The sequence below is a fragment of the Perna viridis genome, chromosome 3 (assembly GCF_037379345.1).
Source record: "Perna viridis isolate PV_CMFRI_1.1 ecotype Kerala chromosome 3, ASM3737934v1, whole genome shotgun sequence".
Classification (NCBI taxonomy): Eukaryota; Metazoa; Mollusca; class Bivalvia; order Mytilida; family Mytilidae; genus Perna; species Perna viridis.
Window position 1 is genome coordinate 35595873 of NC_142447.1, and position 18112 is coordinate 35613984.

The 18112-nt window shown below is 30.5% G+C and overlaps 1 protein-coding gene across 19 annotated transcripts in view; it reads right to left on the minus strand.

Annotated features, from left to right (window-relative positions):
• The window catches only part of LOC148622040 (uncharacterized), a 56697-nt gene that overhangs the window by 33919 nt on the left and 4666 nt on the right, over positions 1 to 18112 (minus strand). For 16 of the 19 annotated variants that reach the window (XR_015920542.1, XR_015920541.1, XM_088571541.1 and 13 more), the window contains exons 2-10: positions 17357 to 17663; positions 4921 to 5069; positions 4388 to 4640; positions 3164 to 3247; positions 2245 to 2342; positions 1858 to 2002; positions 1260 to 1385; positions 705 to 830; positions 291 to 458 (exon numbers count right to left, since the gene is read on the minus strand). Coding sequence is in view for 17 of the 19 variants with exons in the window: in XM_088571541.1 (XP_088427667.1) it covers positions 291 to 458; positions 705 to 830; positions 1260 to 1385; positions 1858 to 2002; positions 2245 to 2342; positions 3164 to 3247; positions 4388 to 4640; positions 4921 to 5069; positions 17357 to 17635 (1428 nt within the window). In the remaining 2 variants the exon portion in view is untranslated. Of the gene's footprint in view, positions 1 to 290; positions 459 to 704; positions 831 to 1259; positions 1386 to 1857; positions 2003 to 2244; positions 2343 to 3163; positions 3248 to 4387; positions 4641 to 4920; positions 5070 to 7948; positions 8362 to 12716; positions 12872 to 15695; positions 16016 to 17356; positions 17664 to 18112 lie in introns of those variants that run through there. The other 3 variants (XM_088571536.1, XM_088571540.1, XM_088571539.1) reach the window with 3 other exon arrangements.

Sequence of the window (18112 nt, forward strand, 5' to 3'; positions counted from 1 at the left end):
CAATCTACATCAAATAAAGTAAAAATTCCTTAACCAACAACTACGATGATCATACCTTGGACATTATCAAATTAGTCTGTCATATAAAAAATAATTAATCATGTTCATGCCATATTATGATGAAAAAAAAATTAATACAAACAAAAAGGGGGGCTTAATTAAACTGAATGTTTTAGAAACTTTGTAATAGTTAAGGCAGTAATCTCCCTTTGAAATATTCATCCTACACTTTTTGTAATAGTTAAGGCAGTAATCTCCCTTTGAAATATTCATCCTACACTTATACATACTCTTTCTAACTGCTCGTTGTTGACTAATATTTGTTGTAACTTATTGTTTGAATCCATTTTCTCATGAAACAATCGGTCTTTTTCAGCACCAAGAGCAGTTACTTTGGCTTTCATTTCTTTGCCTTTTGATTCTGATGACTCCAAATCTTTTGTAAGTTTTTGTTTTTCCTGTACAATATAGGATCAGTTACATGTAGATGTAAAACAGCAGCATAACAATACTTCCAGATAACTCTGAATTAGAATGTATAACCATTTAAAGTCATTTCATATTATTTGATATATGTAAATCCCCCCTGAAAAAAGGTAATTTAAAAAAAATGAAGTGTTTAACGTCATTGTTGAGTTTAAATTATAGTACAATTCTGTTGACAATGTTTAAAGACTGTAATAATATAGATAATTTAAAATTACATCAGCTAATGTTTTCCATGATGTAGCAAGTTTCTCATTCTCATCCTTCATTGACTGAGTAAGATTCCTTAGTTCTGACAGCTGACCTGACAATTCTCCTACTCTCTTGTGTAACTGGGAATTTTCCTGCAGAAATAAATAAAATTAAAATTAAAAGTGACTTGATAGAATGACTTTAATGTAAAATGTGATGCCCATACACGAATAAGATACTGCTACTCCAGTAATATCATTATACACATGTAAAAATATAAGCTTCACTGAAGTACACAAAGTTAATGACAATTTCAGAATAAAAAAATTTTACTGATTAGCTGAGTGCGAAAAAAGAGCATAGATTTAGATAAACAACAGAATAATTGGCATCATGGTACATTATCGATTTTGAATGTTTAAAAAAAAATATTTTGATGATACACTGTATAACGTCTACTCTTTCTAAAGTAAGAAAATAACAAGTAAGGTCATGTGGTTCTCAATTTTTCAGTGCACCAAAAATTTGATGAGGAAAAAACCACTTTATAAGCAAGTAGTATTTTTTCTCCTTAAATGTACCTCCTGTAACTGCTTGACTTGTACCCTAAGTGTTACATTTTCTTTTTCCATTGGTTCAAATTTTGATCTTGCTAAGTTCATAGCCTCTTTTTGAACCGCCACTTCTTGTTTTAATGAGTCTTTATCCTATGAAAAAATAAAGTAATACATCTTTAAAATAAAAAAAGTGAGCCAACTCACAATACTGGATATCCTTATCACATATACAACATAAAATAATTCTAACCTTTGAAACCCATTTTTACCACACAAAAGCTTTACATCGACTGTCAGTTTTTTTTTTTTTTGAAGGATTTTGTTTAAATCAAGCATGTAACCTTGTATGCACGAAATATCCCCACAAAGTTAGGTTACATTTCACAGTACTTTAGAACTGTACGCTATTATCAAACTTAGTCTACAAATTAAAAAAAACCTGCAAATGCACAAATTCTGCTGAACCATACAATTTGATAAACAGTGAGCATTTAACAGTTATCAATACATACCATATGATATATGATAACTTTTGTGGACAACCAGGAAAATGCATTTTAGTGCATTGAAGCAATATAGAAACACACATGGAAGTATATATTTTGTTTTGCAACAAGGGTACCTGAGTAAGTCTTCCATTCTCATTTTCCAACATGGATAATGCTTGTGTAGTTTGTTCTAAGAGCACCATTCGTTTATTATTGTCATTTTCAGTGACTTGATGTTGAGCTTGTAATGACCGCAGCTGGAAATCTAGTTTGTCTATTCTGTAAACAAAAAAAATGTTTGTACTTTGACTTTCATATTTAAAAAATTTCTATAAGGCCAAAGTAAAAAATATCTAGTTCCTCCTGATCCAATATTTTCACTCCCTTGAAACATTTTATTCTGATTGTTTACCCAACTTAGGTTCTATTCTTTCAACCTGACAGCATTTGTACATAAATTGATAAAAAAATAAAATTCATTCGCCTACCCCTTATTTTGAAAAATGTTGAGAATCACTGACCTATCCTGCATTTCCTGTCTGAGACGAATATTCTCCATCTTCAAGTAATCTCTTTCTTGTTCTAATGAGTCAAACGTATCTAACCTTTTTCTGTATTCCTGAATAGAAAAACAATCACCATACTATCAAACTGATTCATTTTTAATTTATAAAAAATTCAAATGTTCATAGGTTCCCCTAACATGTACTTATCATGTAAATATTACTTTTTCAATTAAGAAGGGTCAATTGTTATACACTTTGTCTGAAATATTAAGTACATGTATCAGTCTTTATAAAAACCAGACAGGAGGTGATTCATGCATTTCAAAAACCCACTGAAATCACTTTTATTTCTTGTTCAGAAACAGTTACTGATCATATAACCAGTTTTAGTTTTTCATTTGGACGTTGCACTTTTGAGGTAAAAATTATATAGACTGTACATGAAATTGACACCTTGCAAGAGTTATTGTTCTTGATTTTGTTTGATTTAGTTGATTTTAGTGAGAGATTAATGCATGATTTTCTCCAAAGTACAGATCTGAATATGGAAAGGACAATTGTTACATAAAAAAATAGCATATGTAGATTGAAAAAGCATCATTTGTTCAGTGGGTTTTTCTTCACCATGAATCACTTAAATATTGGCACTGCCTGAATTTTATATGGACTGGTATTTAAATGATTTAAGTTTCACATCATGTTAAAAATAGAAGAGAGAAGGACATCTGTAATATAACTGTGAGAGATTTTACAGCAAAACTTATTGACTTGCTAAAACAAGTTATTTTCCTCAAAGGAAAGGGAAGAAAAGCAAGCCATTCAGTTCAATAAATACCGAATAGATCCCCTTTTATTGTTATAATAGGAATCACTTCACTATTGTCAGATTTTCAAAACATGAGAAAAACAATACTATTATTTAAGTCAAACTAACCCTTTCTTTTAACTGTAAATCACCAACCAGTATTGTATTGCCTCTGGCGGAGTTCTCTATCTTATTCAATCGCTCACTTTGTAACTGGAAAACAAAAAATAAACATATTGATGAGTGCTTTAAAATATACGCACTGATACATGTATTATTTCAAAAGTGAGTGATATGATTTGATGCATTCCTTATATGAAAAGATTATCATGAGAAGAAGAATCTATTTTAACATGAAAAGCTTTCATCTGAGATAACTTACAGTGCAAATCCTTAACAGTCCAGGAGCATTCCTGCTGTAAAATTCTTCATAAATCAACGGAACTTCCATCATAAGATTCCAAAACACAACACAGTTTTCCAAAATATTAAAACTTTTATTTCTCAAGATATTTTACAAATGTAAAAACTTCAGTAGTGAGTAGTAAGCTTATCAGAACATAAGGAATGATTCAATAATAACCAAACAACAAAATTGATATCATTGAGAATTCTAGATTTACTGAATAGTGCCTTTATGTACATAAGGAGAACAGAACTGGCACACTAACAAGTATGCCAAACTTCTATGGATCAGTATTGTCCATGGTAAATGGAAATTTGGGTAAAAAATAAGTACCTTCAGATGCTTCACATAATATATCATAGTATTCTTTTCTTAATCTGATTCATCTGGCTAGGTTTTTTTAGTTTACTAGATTGTAAGGAAGTTTGCATACCAAGAGAAAGCTTTTGTGTAAACTTTAAATAGTAATGGTAAACCTTATTGTAACTTTAAACGAAGAAGATGCCTTTTCTTTTTAATGATTGGTACTTTGATGTAGATTTATCGATGTGTGCCAATTGACTTCAAAATAAATATTCCATTTATATTTAATTTTTTTTCTGCAGAGAAAGGAAAATATTTGTACCATTTATCATTAATGAATCGAACCTGCAAAATATGCAAAATATTCACATCCCATCTTAAAAAAATCAATCACATAAATTTAACTGGCAAAGTTTTGAACAAAACTTTATCAAATGTATTGATTGACTTACCTGGCTACTTAAATAATTGACTACATAATACATGTTTTAATACATACAAGGGCCAACTTATAAAAATACATCGTCACAAATGATATAGATAATAGAGCCTTCCTGACTTAGGTTTCTTTTAACATTCTTAACTACCCTTAAGGGTTGTTCACAAACCAGAGAGCCTTCTTTAGATAGAGTTGGTATTTATACCTCTAACGTATCCTGTGCCTCTTTCAGCTTGTGCATCAGAACTACCCGTCTATTTTCACTATCCTCTAGAGTGGTTCTTAGATTCCGCACTGATCGGTCAAATACATATGGATGATCATGTGGTGTAATGTCTTGTGATGTGAATGATGAGTTAAGTCTTGACATTGAGCGAGCTCGGACCATGGGTCCAGGATCAGGCGATCCCCCTCGAGAGGGGAGCTCATCAGGAAACATTCTGGTTTTTAAACTAGAACTAAAGAGTAAAAGCTATAAAGTAATAAAACAGATTTGGGTAGTAAATCTGAATTAGTAGACCTTGGTTATAGTAGTAAGCAAGGAAATATTTAATTTTGGTGATAAGATCTTTTATCAAAAGTTTGATTACACTAAGTAGATTACTTGAGAAGTTTTGTAAATATTGTTTGAAATCAGTGATCAAATTACAAAAACTTAATGAATTTTATGAAAACTAATTTAACCATCTGGTAACAAGCAAGAAATTTTGAAATCATGTTCAATGCATTTATTCATACCTGAATCCACTATCTGAGTCTGGGAATACACCTGAGTTGAAAGAATCATGGACACTTTTGTTTAGTGAATGTCGAGGGCTGAAAACAGCAGGGCCATTATGATAGCCCTGCATCTCGCTCTTTGGATCCCCGCAGGGAACACTGTCTATCTAAAATAAAAAAGCAACAGAACTGTAAATATTTTTAAGAATTTGGTCAATCAACACATAGATGCAATAGTGTACAGTGTATATTAGGTTTTGATGGTCATACAAATGCATTTCAATATATATATATATGTTGAAGAGAGATAGAATGCAATCTTTTTGGGTTCCTTCTGGGAAAACAGAATATAATACAAATACATTATGTATTATGTATAACTAATTCACTTCAATTCAAACAGTATTAAATTAAGTTCTGTATCAAACATTGCTTATTAAATTTAGGTAAGGTAAGGTATTTCAATTACCCTTCCTAACTCAATATTCTAATAGACATTTAATCATCACACTCTAAACACAATGCATTTTAAATAGGCAAATAATACAACTTAAATCCCCATCAATAAAATGAAGGGCCACCCCATAGTTACTGGAATACACCTCCATTTTCCTCAACAATAGAGATCACATTACAAGACTTTTATTCCTATTTTTCTGTTCCATTCATACATAAAATGACCATTGTGTAATATCAATGAGCTTGGTAGAGAAACCCACCAGGTCTGATCATGTATCAATACAGGCAGTTATCAGCCAATTTTAAAACCTTTATCTTTAAATGGTGTTAGGTGTGAAATTTCAACATTTGCCTTGGTCTGTGTGGAACATTTAAAGTTGTTGGTTTAGTGCAATCGATCAAATAAAAAAATCTTTAAATTTGTGTCAAATTTAATACTTGTGGATTAATGTCATCCTATCCATCAGATAAAGAAGATTTAACTTGCTAATCCAAAGGGTTCTTCCAATTGGTAGTATGTATTGTTTATATCTAAGCTGGCCCCTCAGTCAAAGCATCCTAATCTTTCTTTTTAATTATTTATTCAACTGGAAGTACACAGTGCCTACCAGAAAGTATTTAACATTGTAATAAAGAAATGTGGGTAATGTTAGTACTAGTAGTAAATGAGAAAGCCTAATACAAGCAGAACATTTAGCTATGAGAAGATTTTCAGTTTACCTTATGAAAAGTTAAATATATCTTATGTAAGAATGAGGTTCTAACACAGGTTTAAAATAAAGAATTGAAAATAACCAACTTGTTGTTCATAAAATGTTTATCTTTCTGGACTAGAACACAACAGAACAATTTGACTTTCACTAAAAAAAAAGTTTCCCATTCTGAGAAGGAACACAGTTACAATCTATAAATACTAATATTGAGTTTTAATGTCTTCATTTGAACTGTCAATACTGACTATCTCAATACAGCAAAACGTAACAATAGCCACTTTTTTTTAAATATTAATTTTCTGTCTAATCAATCAATTCTGCACCATGGTCACTATCGATTTATCATATTTTGTTGACAATTTCATGTCTTCATGCAGATTTTGAGAGAAATTCCTGAAACATTTTCAAACATGAACAAATTAATCAAAATAATCTGAAGAAATAAAAACATTACAGCCCCTGTAACACTGACTAAATTCTCCACAGACAAATGTTCATATATATAAACTAAATCAATCCTGTATCAAACTAAATCATATGTTTGTTTGGACAGGTGTTTTTTCACACATTCAAAATAGAAATGCTGAACTAGAAAATGACTTGACTAATTTTAACCAAACTTGGCAGAAATTATGCTTAGGTGCCTCATTACAACCAATCCACTATTAAAGGCCAAGAAGTGACAGCTGTCAAAGAAACCAAACTACAATCCAAATACATGAAGTTTAAGCAAATCCTCTAATGCATATTCTTTATCTGAAGTTGTGACATAAGAATGTCAGATTTTGTTCTTTAAAGATTTTATATATACCTAAGAATTACAGCTGTCTATGTTGGTTTTTTATACCTCCATAACTTGCTATAATATTTTCAACTTCTCACATTAAAATCTTACAAAATCCTCACTTTAAAATTCAATATTATTACCTCAGATCAAAATGCAAGTAAAGATATTTAGACATAGATAAAATATTGATAGTAAAATGAACCTTAAAGCAGTTCTAAACTGTTCACGCATAATATTTCATGTCTCTTGGAAACAATAGAATTCAGTCAAACCAAGGAGTGGAAGTTACATCACAGAATCGATTCCACAAAAACAAAAGTAAGCACATGCTTAGGAATGATGAAGCCAGACAAACTAAGTTCTTTGTGATGTGCTAAAGTGGACAGTCAATGCCACAGTGATGGTTATGAGGAATAAGCTTACATTGCAATTATTTCTCTACAATCTACTTAACGTGGAAACCTTTTTAAAGTTACAAATAAAAACTAAAACCAACAGAAAAAGTGCACCGCCATGGTTATTTTGGACAAATATTACTGGTCTCTTTGTCTGTCCTTTTCCTTTCAATCACAACCAAGCCTACATCAATTTACCACAACTGAACAACACAGTTAATAACTTCACATATTTGCAATGTTACAATGCCTTTTCCAAAGATACATGTTTTTTTTTTTTTTTAATCATTTTTAACAATTACTGGTATTCTTACTGGATTAATTAAAAACATGAAGTTCTAGAATCATAAAACCTGCAGACAAGACTTGTATGGGACTGAAGTATTAATCATATACATGTATAAAGATTCCTTCTTCTCCAAATCCACATGAAGGCTAAAACTTATTTCGATAAAATATGCTTATTACCATAGAAACAGACATAATGATATTGAACTTGAGGGATACCAACTCCGAAAACTATCCTATCACATGTAACTCATATCAAGTGACTTGTTGAAAGTGTTTCATATATTAAAGATTTATAGTATTGTGCAGATCCTATCACATGTAACTCATATCAAGTGACTTATTGAAAGTGTTTCATATATTAAAGATTTATAGTATTGTGCAGATCAAAAAGGAAATCTTACCTATCCAAAAGTTACCTGTAATACAGGTAGACTGTACTATCTGCAATATACATCCTTAACCACAATAAACATGCTGAAAACTGTCACATTTCTATTACAATGTCCTCTTGACTTTAATTTTATACTTCTTTCTCCTTCATCAAACAATATTTCCACTTCCTTTTAAGTCCAAAACTGTGACAAATATGATATTAGAAATATTTTCCCAATAAAGTACTTTACAGAATTTCTATTGCACTAGTACATGTATCAAAAATTTTAAACCAGTAGATCCCTTTCTTTTCTCACTACAATCCTATATGATAACAGTTTTAACTACAGAATTGATTTTATTAAAGGGATGTGTTTCGACATGCTCAACTTTACCGAGGAAAAAGTGGCAGGATCTAATACACATAACGTCAACAATATACACCAGTCAATATATAAATACTACCGATTATTTAAATGATACCCGACAATTGATTGTAGAGACTAATTGCAAAGATGAATTACCTAAAGCCCTCCTTTTAAAGGTTTAAACCCAGTGTAATGTAAAAAGGCAATACATATAAAATAACTAATAAGTAATTTGAGACAATTCATCTTGGTTAAGGATAAAATTTTAAATGAATATTTAAAGTCTTGGACTGCCTAAGGTATAACTCATTAAAAATAATTAGTTATTATATCAGAAATACATGTTTCCCTCTAAAGGAATTGTTCAATTTTGCCTTTTGTCCATCAAGAACAGGTACATGTATTAATAAATATAACTTTTATCATTTGATTGTAACTTTATTTTCAATTTTCAACCAAACTGTGAGTAAACTTACTAAAGATGTACATATCTTTATAAATAACAATAATGAAGCTGGATTTATTCCATTTAAAATTCAAATAATGGTAATTTTTGGACCTTAGCACATCAAAAGATGGTTCAACCTATCAGAATAGTCATTCATTTTTCAGCTTTGATTTTATGGGCTATATACGCTTTAAAATTTGCTTGCTGCACAGTATAAGTTTGATTATCTCCCCTTTTTAAATTCCTAGACATACTGTATTTTCTATACATGTATTTCAAAATTTGTGCAAAAAAAAAACCAAACAAACAAATGCTGTAGTTGTTACCATATTTAGACCTTTCCAAGGCTAAGTGCATACATACATGTAAGTTTTCTATAAACATTGATTCAACATTCAAATCTTATAAGACTATCATAAAAACAATGGAAAAGCTTTAAAGTTTTCAACCTTAGGTTACGGTTTGGGACCTTGTAGTAAGATTTTAACTGATTTCTGCCATTGACGACCACATGCCCACATTGTCTCCTTAAATGTTAACACTTTACAATTCTATCAAACTACATTATAACTATAACCCTAATCATTACAGTTCAATGCACTAACAGGAATTAGAAAAAAAAGTACTCTTGAATTTGAATTCGTAGGCAAATGTTCTCAAAATTATGCACATTATTGAAGATTATTATTAAATCCTATCATCTTTTAAAATATAAGAAGTCAATTAGAGACATGTAAAAAGACTTCCATAGAGTCAATATAAAGGGGAACCTGTCATGAAAAAACTTCAATTATCTTTAATTTTATGTATTTTACATACAAATTTAGCCACAAATTGTCACACCCAATTGACAAACTTTTAAAAGATACTTGAAATTAAATATACAAATGTAGTATCAAACTTATCAGTATACAATTTCATGAAAGTCCTTGTTGAGTGCCACTGTAACTCCTGTAATAGATTTCTTTATTGGTTAACAGCCAAATGCAACAATCTGCCACCCATAAAAAAGGACAAACCTTGGAACTTTTTCCATTATGGAACTTTTAATCAATCTATAAGTACAAATGAATTTAGCAGCTTAGAATAGGAAACTCTGCCATTGAATTTTAATAATTCAGTTCAAATATTTGACATAACCTATAAAATAAGTGCTGTGTTGACTCCTTCATTGAATGTTCATACCAATAATTTGGTGGACTTGTTTGTTATTCTCCCTTCCCATATGACACTGTTTATCTAGGTATTTTCAAAGATCCAAATGCAAACACTAGACTACTATCAATTAAATTTGGTCCTATTACCAAAATGGTAATCTACTAGAGAAATATTGTAAGGCACTCTGAAAAAAGCACATATTTTAAATACTATATAGTAAGTCTAGTGTTCCTGAAATAACTAACCAATCAGAGAGAAAAAAAAACATGCCCAAGTCAAGGTTCAAAATCCATATAAATCTAAAAATGGTAAGATTTCAGAAAAAAAAAACTCATAAAAACATGGCATTAATGAAACATTAAGTGATACCATGCCACATAAAGGTGAAAAAAAGGGGTGGCAAAATGGTCAAAATTGCCTAACTAAAAATCTTAACCTGTATTTCATAGTACTAAACAACTGTGCAAAGTTTTAAAAAAAATCAATTGATCTTTTCTCAGGTTATGATCTGGAAACTGTTTGGGGATGGACAGATGGCTGGGCAAAAGTATTTTCCAAACTTTTCAGAGGAATATCTCATCACTTTGTGTGGTGGGGTGTAAAAATGCAATGAGAAGAAAGTGAAAGCCTTAAATAGCAAGTCCTTTTTTCAATGTCAACATTAAAGCTGATGTTTGTTGATACCTACCTGCAGACAGTCAGACACGACCTTTTTCACTGGAACTAAGCTAACGGACCTATCACATTTCACAGTAATGTTCCATAGACCATATCAATCAAAAATTAAGACCAACATAATTTAATACCCCTATTTAAAGAGCAAATCACCAAATTTTGCATCCATGAAAATAACCGACTATACAGTATGTGGGGTTTTGACAAACAAATTATTACTATGATCCCATCTAAACAAGATCAGACACTTCTCAAGGAGACTTAGTAATTTCCTCATTAAATCAAAAGGGATGGATCTTGTAAGGACTGAATAGACATTTATGTTGTCGTTTTGGCAGACATTTAAAGGTCTCTACACTTTCATAGGTTTACTGGTCATTAAAATACTGAGCATGACCTTAAAGCACAGTTTTTATTACAAGTTTTATTTTTTATGTGTTGTATCTATTTATTTTTACTAATCAACAATGACGACACAAATGATTCTGCAATACAAGTTTCTCTATTTTCTTCTACCTTTTGAAAATGAAGCTGTAAAAGTTTAAAGATTCTCAATAAACTCCTCTTCACAAGAGAGTTTATTGTTTCACCTGCAAATTATAAAAAGATGATAACAAAGATGTCAAGAAGTGGATACATGCCTAAACCAATCTAAGACATTATTTTCATGAAAGAAAATTAATGAGAGAATGCATATAATGTCATGCTAAGAATGGACCAACTTGTTCAAAATAATATTTAGTTTGATACTATATGGTTTCCAGTATATTCGAAAGCTTTCTGCCAAACTTGTATCCAAAATTATAATGTTTTACACATAATTTTTACTTTCATCCCTCAAACAGAAAGTTGGATTGCAGCATACTTTTTATATTACACAGCATTCAAATTGTTGTGTAAAAGCTGTCTAATCTTAAATCACGCTACCTCCAACATAATAGCAATAGAAAAAATAACCAAAATTGGTTTATTTAATATGCAATTTTTACAACTCAAGTTCCCTCAATTGTGTAGTTAAGGTTCAGCAAAATTCAAAATACACTCAGAAATGTAAGAGACAACATACTAATTCTCTTGTCAAACCCATATACCAAATACAGAAGCAATCTGCCCAGTAGAAGCTGAAGAAAATGTGATCAAAATGTTAGGTTTAGACAAGGTGATATATTGCACATCACATCCTATCAAGGTAAAACAAATTTTCATAACATAGCCAAACATTTCATAAATATCTATTCAAACACAGTTAGATTGAGTAAAAACATATATCATGCTATATCTCAACCAACTTCAAATAGGCATCATGAAAAAATGATGTATTAAACACTAAAAACTACCATTTGCAGATTAAGGATATCTAAGGATCTAAATGTGCATGGATGGAGTATAGAGAAAATACAGTTAGCATACTCTATCTCCTAAAAAAAGTTTTCACCAAACTTAACCATTTTCAAAAGCTCTCAAAAGTAGAGCCTTGTCAGTTTAACAAATCTATCACTTTATTTTGGTTCCATTATTCAGAAGTTAATTTATGGCATCATCAATATAATGGAGACACTACATCATGCATATCTTCTAATATCCTTCCCCACCAAGGTTTTATTTACGTTAAATTTAATCCACCTTGAGAAATCAATGCATTTATCAACTATCTTACCTACAGGGTTGTTAATGGATGGTCCTTGTATTAATTGGATATTGACAAATCAAGCATTGGCTATTTCTTCCTTGTTAATTTATCATTATCTGTTTCTTCTTATGTTTCTGTTTAAACCCGATTTTTCAATGATTTATCAAATTAATTTAAAACCATGAAGACATCAATGCTATCAAAAAGATGAAATTTTCAGGAAAGATTTTTCTGCTTACACTTATTAGTCAATGGTATCATTCCTATTACATGTATTCTACAATGTAAGCAAAATGTTCATTGTGTAATAATTGAGACACAAACTTCAACTTTAATAGAACCTTAATATTTCCAAAGACTACAAAGTGTCTAAGCAAGTCAATTAAAAAAAGTCGGTAGCAGGTTGGAACTCCAAAATATAATACATTTTTGTATATCCATTAATAAATTAGTACTTCAAGTTTGCTTAATAATGCTTTAGTATTATAGCTACTTTGATAAAACAAAAAGAAACTAACCTGAATGTATACAGATGTTACTGGCCCCCAGACATAGATAAATTTGTAGGTATTACTACATTACACAATAACCTCAATGAAATTTCTATTTCCAATACACATTCCTACCCAATACACAAGATCAATGTAAACATAAATGGACTACTTATCATGTCAATAGGGAGCTATAGAAATCACCTTTACAGAAATCTCAATAGCAAGGAATTTCTGCATTATACTGCTTAAAAACTTAATTTGTTGATTTATACTGAGTTCAAGGTAGAATGCAATCATTTATGAATATTTCTATTAGGGTTTTTATCTGCCGATGATTTTTTAAAATGTAGTGGGTTAGGCAAATTGCTGTGTTATTTAAACAGATCAGGAATAGACTGTGAAATATTACTTCACTTTAAACTATCAATAAAATGTCAATAACAGGTAACTGTAAAAACAAACAGGTGACAAAAATCTGTTCAAATCCTCAGTGGTAAGAATCAAATATCAAGCACGTGTGAAATACACTGGTGCCCAGCTAAAATCAAGACTGAGTAACTTTACTGGATAAAATTTCCTACACAAGCTGATTAACCTGTAACATGACTTCAGTGATATTTCCTTAAATATTTTGACAACAGTATGCACAGCTTTATCAACTCCTTAAGAAGTTTAAAGTCTTTCTGTTAAATTAAACAGAAAGAGAGGTATAATTAAAAGGAGAAAATACAGTATGCCAATATGCCTACTATTTCTACACCAATTCAATAAACTAATAACACATACAAAATGTACAAGAAAGACCAAAGATGCAAAAAGTAACACCCAATCAAGATCGTTTTCTTGGAGTAAAAGCATCATATAACTTCCCTGTTCTACATACAGGTGAATAAAACATACTCATGTCATTTATAGAACTGTTACCATATATTTGCCTGACCTATATACAATGTGTATATTTTTGCACAATATATTTACCTCAGGAGTACATGTACAAATTACATTACCTCTTTTGATAACTAAAAAATAGCATTCATTGTTAGTGTCTTTGTCTATTTTTTATCATCTCTCACAGTCTCCGAAAGTATCTTGTAGGAATTTTATCCTTACTTAAACTAACTCAGCATTTACATTTAGTAAATTAGATTAGGATAAGTGTTATAGTTAGAGAATATATATATAACATTTAATAAAAAAAATCCACCTTCTAGCAAATATTTATCAGGTATATATACATATAAACTTGTTTATTGTAATAGTGCAACCTGATTTAACATTCTATACAACCATAAAATCCATCACAGTCAGCCATCGTTCAAAGGCTTATGATACACTTTCTTATAGTTAAGTGCTAGTATTTTAAGAATCAGGCAAAACTTTTAAAAATCAGAAACATGCATGTCAAAAACCAACCAATCTGACAATATAATTTCACTCAAGGATGCTTTCTCTGTTTGAAAAGACCATTATTTGATCTCTGCATCATTGGATTTGCTCATAATTTTTTCACTAAAATGTTAGAAAAATGAGGTTTTTGACAAAGTTATCTGCCCTTTAAATGTTCATTTACAGTGCACTCCAATGAAATTATATCTCAATGCACCAACATGATATGGAATATCTTGTTTTTTCCATCAATTCAAATTACACTATCAAAATGATGGGTTTTCTTTTCATGCCATGTTTCACCCACTGCCTGATTCTTACAAAGACTGACACATAACAATATTAAGTAAGAGCCCAATTACATTATCATTGGTATCTTATTCCTTCTATATATACGTAGAATGACAGCTTAAATAGACCAAAAAGAGAAATACCAACAGTACTATAATACCAGGTTATTGCAAGAATATTAAGGCTTGTTGCAAGAAGTATTTTACATTCCACCAATCTTGCTAAGTGCAGTGTTACTGTACATACTGAGGGGATACTATTTCCCTTTTTTGTTTAATAACCCTTATCCCTTTGTAGTAAAGCTAAAAATTTTGTTTACAAGCTAAAATTTACATTTATTTTCCATATTTTTTTCATTTTTAACTAACCTTCCTGTTCCATCTAGTCCCATTTAAATGAGCTCTACAAATTTATCCTACACACACAGACTTATATATTTTGCCCTAATTAACATAGTTCTGGTCTATAGGAACTTTATGTTATAGAATGGTCCTCTTATTCATATTTAATTGGGTATTAGGTTTCAGAATATTAATGAGTTAAATAGAATAAAACTTTGCACTGCTCACAGAAACCTTATAAGGATTATTTGCAATTTACTAATTAGGGATTTAGATTTTTAGCCAGATTAAACATTTTAATCATAATAAGCCAGAGTTATGTCCCTTGCCATATTGTCATTACTGTTAGCAGTAAATGCTGTACATATATAGGCTCTATAAATCATGATCAAATACTACATGTGTTTGTATAGTCGAATATTTGTTGACAATAACGGAATTATGCTTGCTATTCATAGTTATTAAACATTAAGTAAGAGCAGTCAGTATTTTTCCAACAACCATAAAGTATGGTATGGGTTGTAAATTGAATATGACACAACTTTAACAGCTTTCATTTAAACCTTCTATTCCACCTTGAAATATTAAAGTTTCTACACATTTCAAACTTTGTCAAAAACTGCCCAACAAAAAAAAACACTTTCATTGCAATAAAGTATGAGTTATGATACATAAATTAAATATAATATAAGAAATTTTCATGGCATTAGTCTGTTGCTTGAAAGATTTAAGTTTAAATAAGATCCTCCTTCCAATACAAATTTAAACTTGAGAAGTGGACAACAAAAATATCAAGATAAATACATCTATATTGACAAGGCATACATATCAATGGTACCATGACAAAAGAGGTCACATAATCACGTAATTTAAGCAACAGAAATAATGTACTAAGGATTTTCATTCACATCCAAATTAAGTCAAACATTAATTTCACACACCTTTTTTTTACTTAGCTATTGCAAAGTGACTGCAGAAAACTTACAGCTTTAAATCTATGCACACAGGTTCCTAATCCTGCTTTACCCTGAACAAAACAGAATGCACAGTCATCCCATAACTTGTAACTCCCATAACCTTCCACAAAAACTTCCTGTGGATTCATTTCATCACTCCAAGACTACTATCCAAAAATTATATAATGCACACATAATATCGTACTGCTGAACTGATATCCAAGTCTAAAAGATTTCCAAAAATATCATCTCTTTATTCCAACATCTCCTTCTATTCTATTTATAAGTTCAGTAATGTTTCATCCTTTCAATAATTAAACATGCTTTTAATCAAATCCCTATATCAGCATGTTGCTCTGTTAACAAATTCCCAATATAATACCTTCAATTAAAGTAGAAAATAGGAGAGGTTTAAAAGCTAAGATAATCACTCCCTAAATTGTTTGTACTACAATTGTTTAAAAAGAAATCAAACTTTATGTCCCGATTGAATTAATGACTGATATAAGCATATGAAAGACTTTTAGATATATGAATAAATTAACATTGGTCTAATGCCATAAAACTTCCAACAAAAAAAACGATAAGAGAATACACAACACAATCTGTGTTTGACAATTCAAGCAAATATACATCATCTTTGTCAAACAAATAATTCAATTTCATTTTAAACATAAAAATGTCATTCAACAAATTGTAAAGGTGCCTACTTCTATAGTTTTGGTTTAATGAAATTATTGATGGAAGGTAATGCCATTATTTATAAATTTGTATGGTATAAAAAGGTACTTTAGATTTGCAATCTAACAGATTTAATTCTGGTTAAAAAGGAATAACATGGCCTTGCTCTGCAAATATGTACACACTTATTGGAGAATGCAAAGCTATAAATTATTTTCTCATGTAAATGAGCCCATGAAATATAAGTAGATTGAATAGTCAGAGAATTTAAAATTCAATATTTGAAGATGCAACGTGCAGAGTTTCACTTTACTTAAATAAAAATGCTTTGTTATTGCATTCAAAGAACAGATAATACATATATATTATTGATTATTTTAGTAAAAGTCAAATGAATAGGCCAATACTACTAAGCTTTTAAAGTTGCTTCATTTTCTTTACAGGTCCCATCAACCATGTTTTCAAGAAATGAAAAAAGGAAAAATGTTTCCATTTACATTTATATTAAGATCAAACATAAAGTTCAAAGTCAATATCAGTTTCCTGAGTAAAATTTTTAAAATAGGATGAACAACTTCATATCTTATTCAAGTGAAAAACTACTTGCTGTCAAAGGAATTATAACAAATATAATATGAAGTTGCAACCATTGTTATGGTTGGCATAACCCCACTCGTACAGAAAGTTGATATCAGAGGGCAACAAAATTCTCTATAGCATATGCCTTATTTATATGAAGCCACACACTTAATTTGAAATCAATCTATCCTTAGGAAGCTGAGATAATTATAAGGAAATTGGGATGAATGGATGGAATGTGGATTAAACCTACTTCTGTAAGACACCATTATGCAGTCCAGAACACTAACCATAAAAAGTGTAATATGTAATCATTCCAATTTAACAACTGTACTGTAATGACACAAGGAAATCCACAGTGCTTGATCATCTGTTGTTTAATGACCATCTTACAAATTAATCAAGCACCTTTAGTTATGACTCAACCTACCGGTGTTTCTCTAGCTGATCTGAAAATTTCCCTCAAAGTAGAACTAGAGGAGTACATTCCAGAGTCCTGAGAAGAAGCCATGTTCCTCTGATCACCCTTCAGTGATCTCTGTAAACTAGCTCTAGTCTCTGTTGAAGCTCTGATTGTTGAAACATCGAGAGACTGATGTACATGATCAACATATACTCCATCCCCTGGTTCTGATAGAGTTCGGCAGTGGAACGATCTGTTTGGAGTGGAAGCTCTTGTTGAGTCTATCATCTTCAACTGATATGACATCAACTGGCTTTGATTACATCCTAAAACTCTAAATACAGATGATCATTTTAAAATGAATTTGTTACCACATAGGTAAATAACATATATACTAGGAGATTACAATAACAAACAATCATCAGTGTTGTAGCTAGGATGTATACAGACATGCTTAGGCATCCAACAAGTGTTATTAAAATTAGCCCCTCCGATTTCTATTTGTTTTATTGCAGAACAAAAAAAAGCCCACAAGGTCTGATTTTAATTAAACTGGCAACCAGTAGAACTTAAGTTAAATGATTTTTGTCAATAACAATTTAAACACTATGGTACAAAACTTACTGTTGGTACCTGTATTCAGGAAATTACCTCTGATAGGTTCCACAGTTTAATTACATGTAATAAGTACATGAATATGTGAAATTAATTTTTATCACAGATATTTCTTGCCTGTTGCACATGGTTGATATTTTTAAAAATTTGACAGTGACTGCTGGGGTG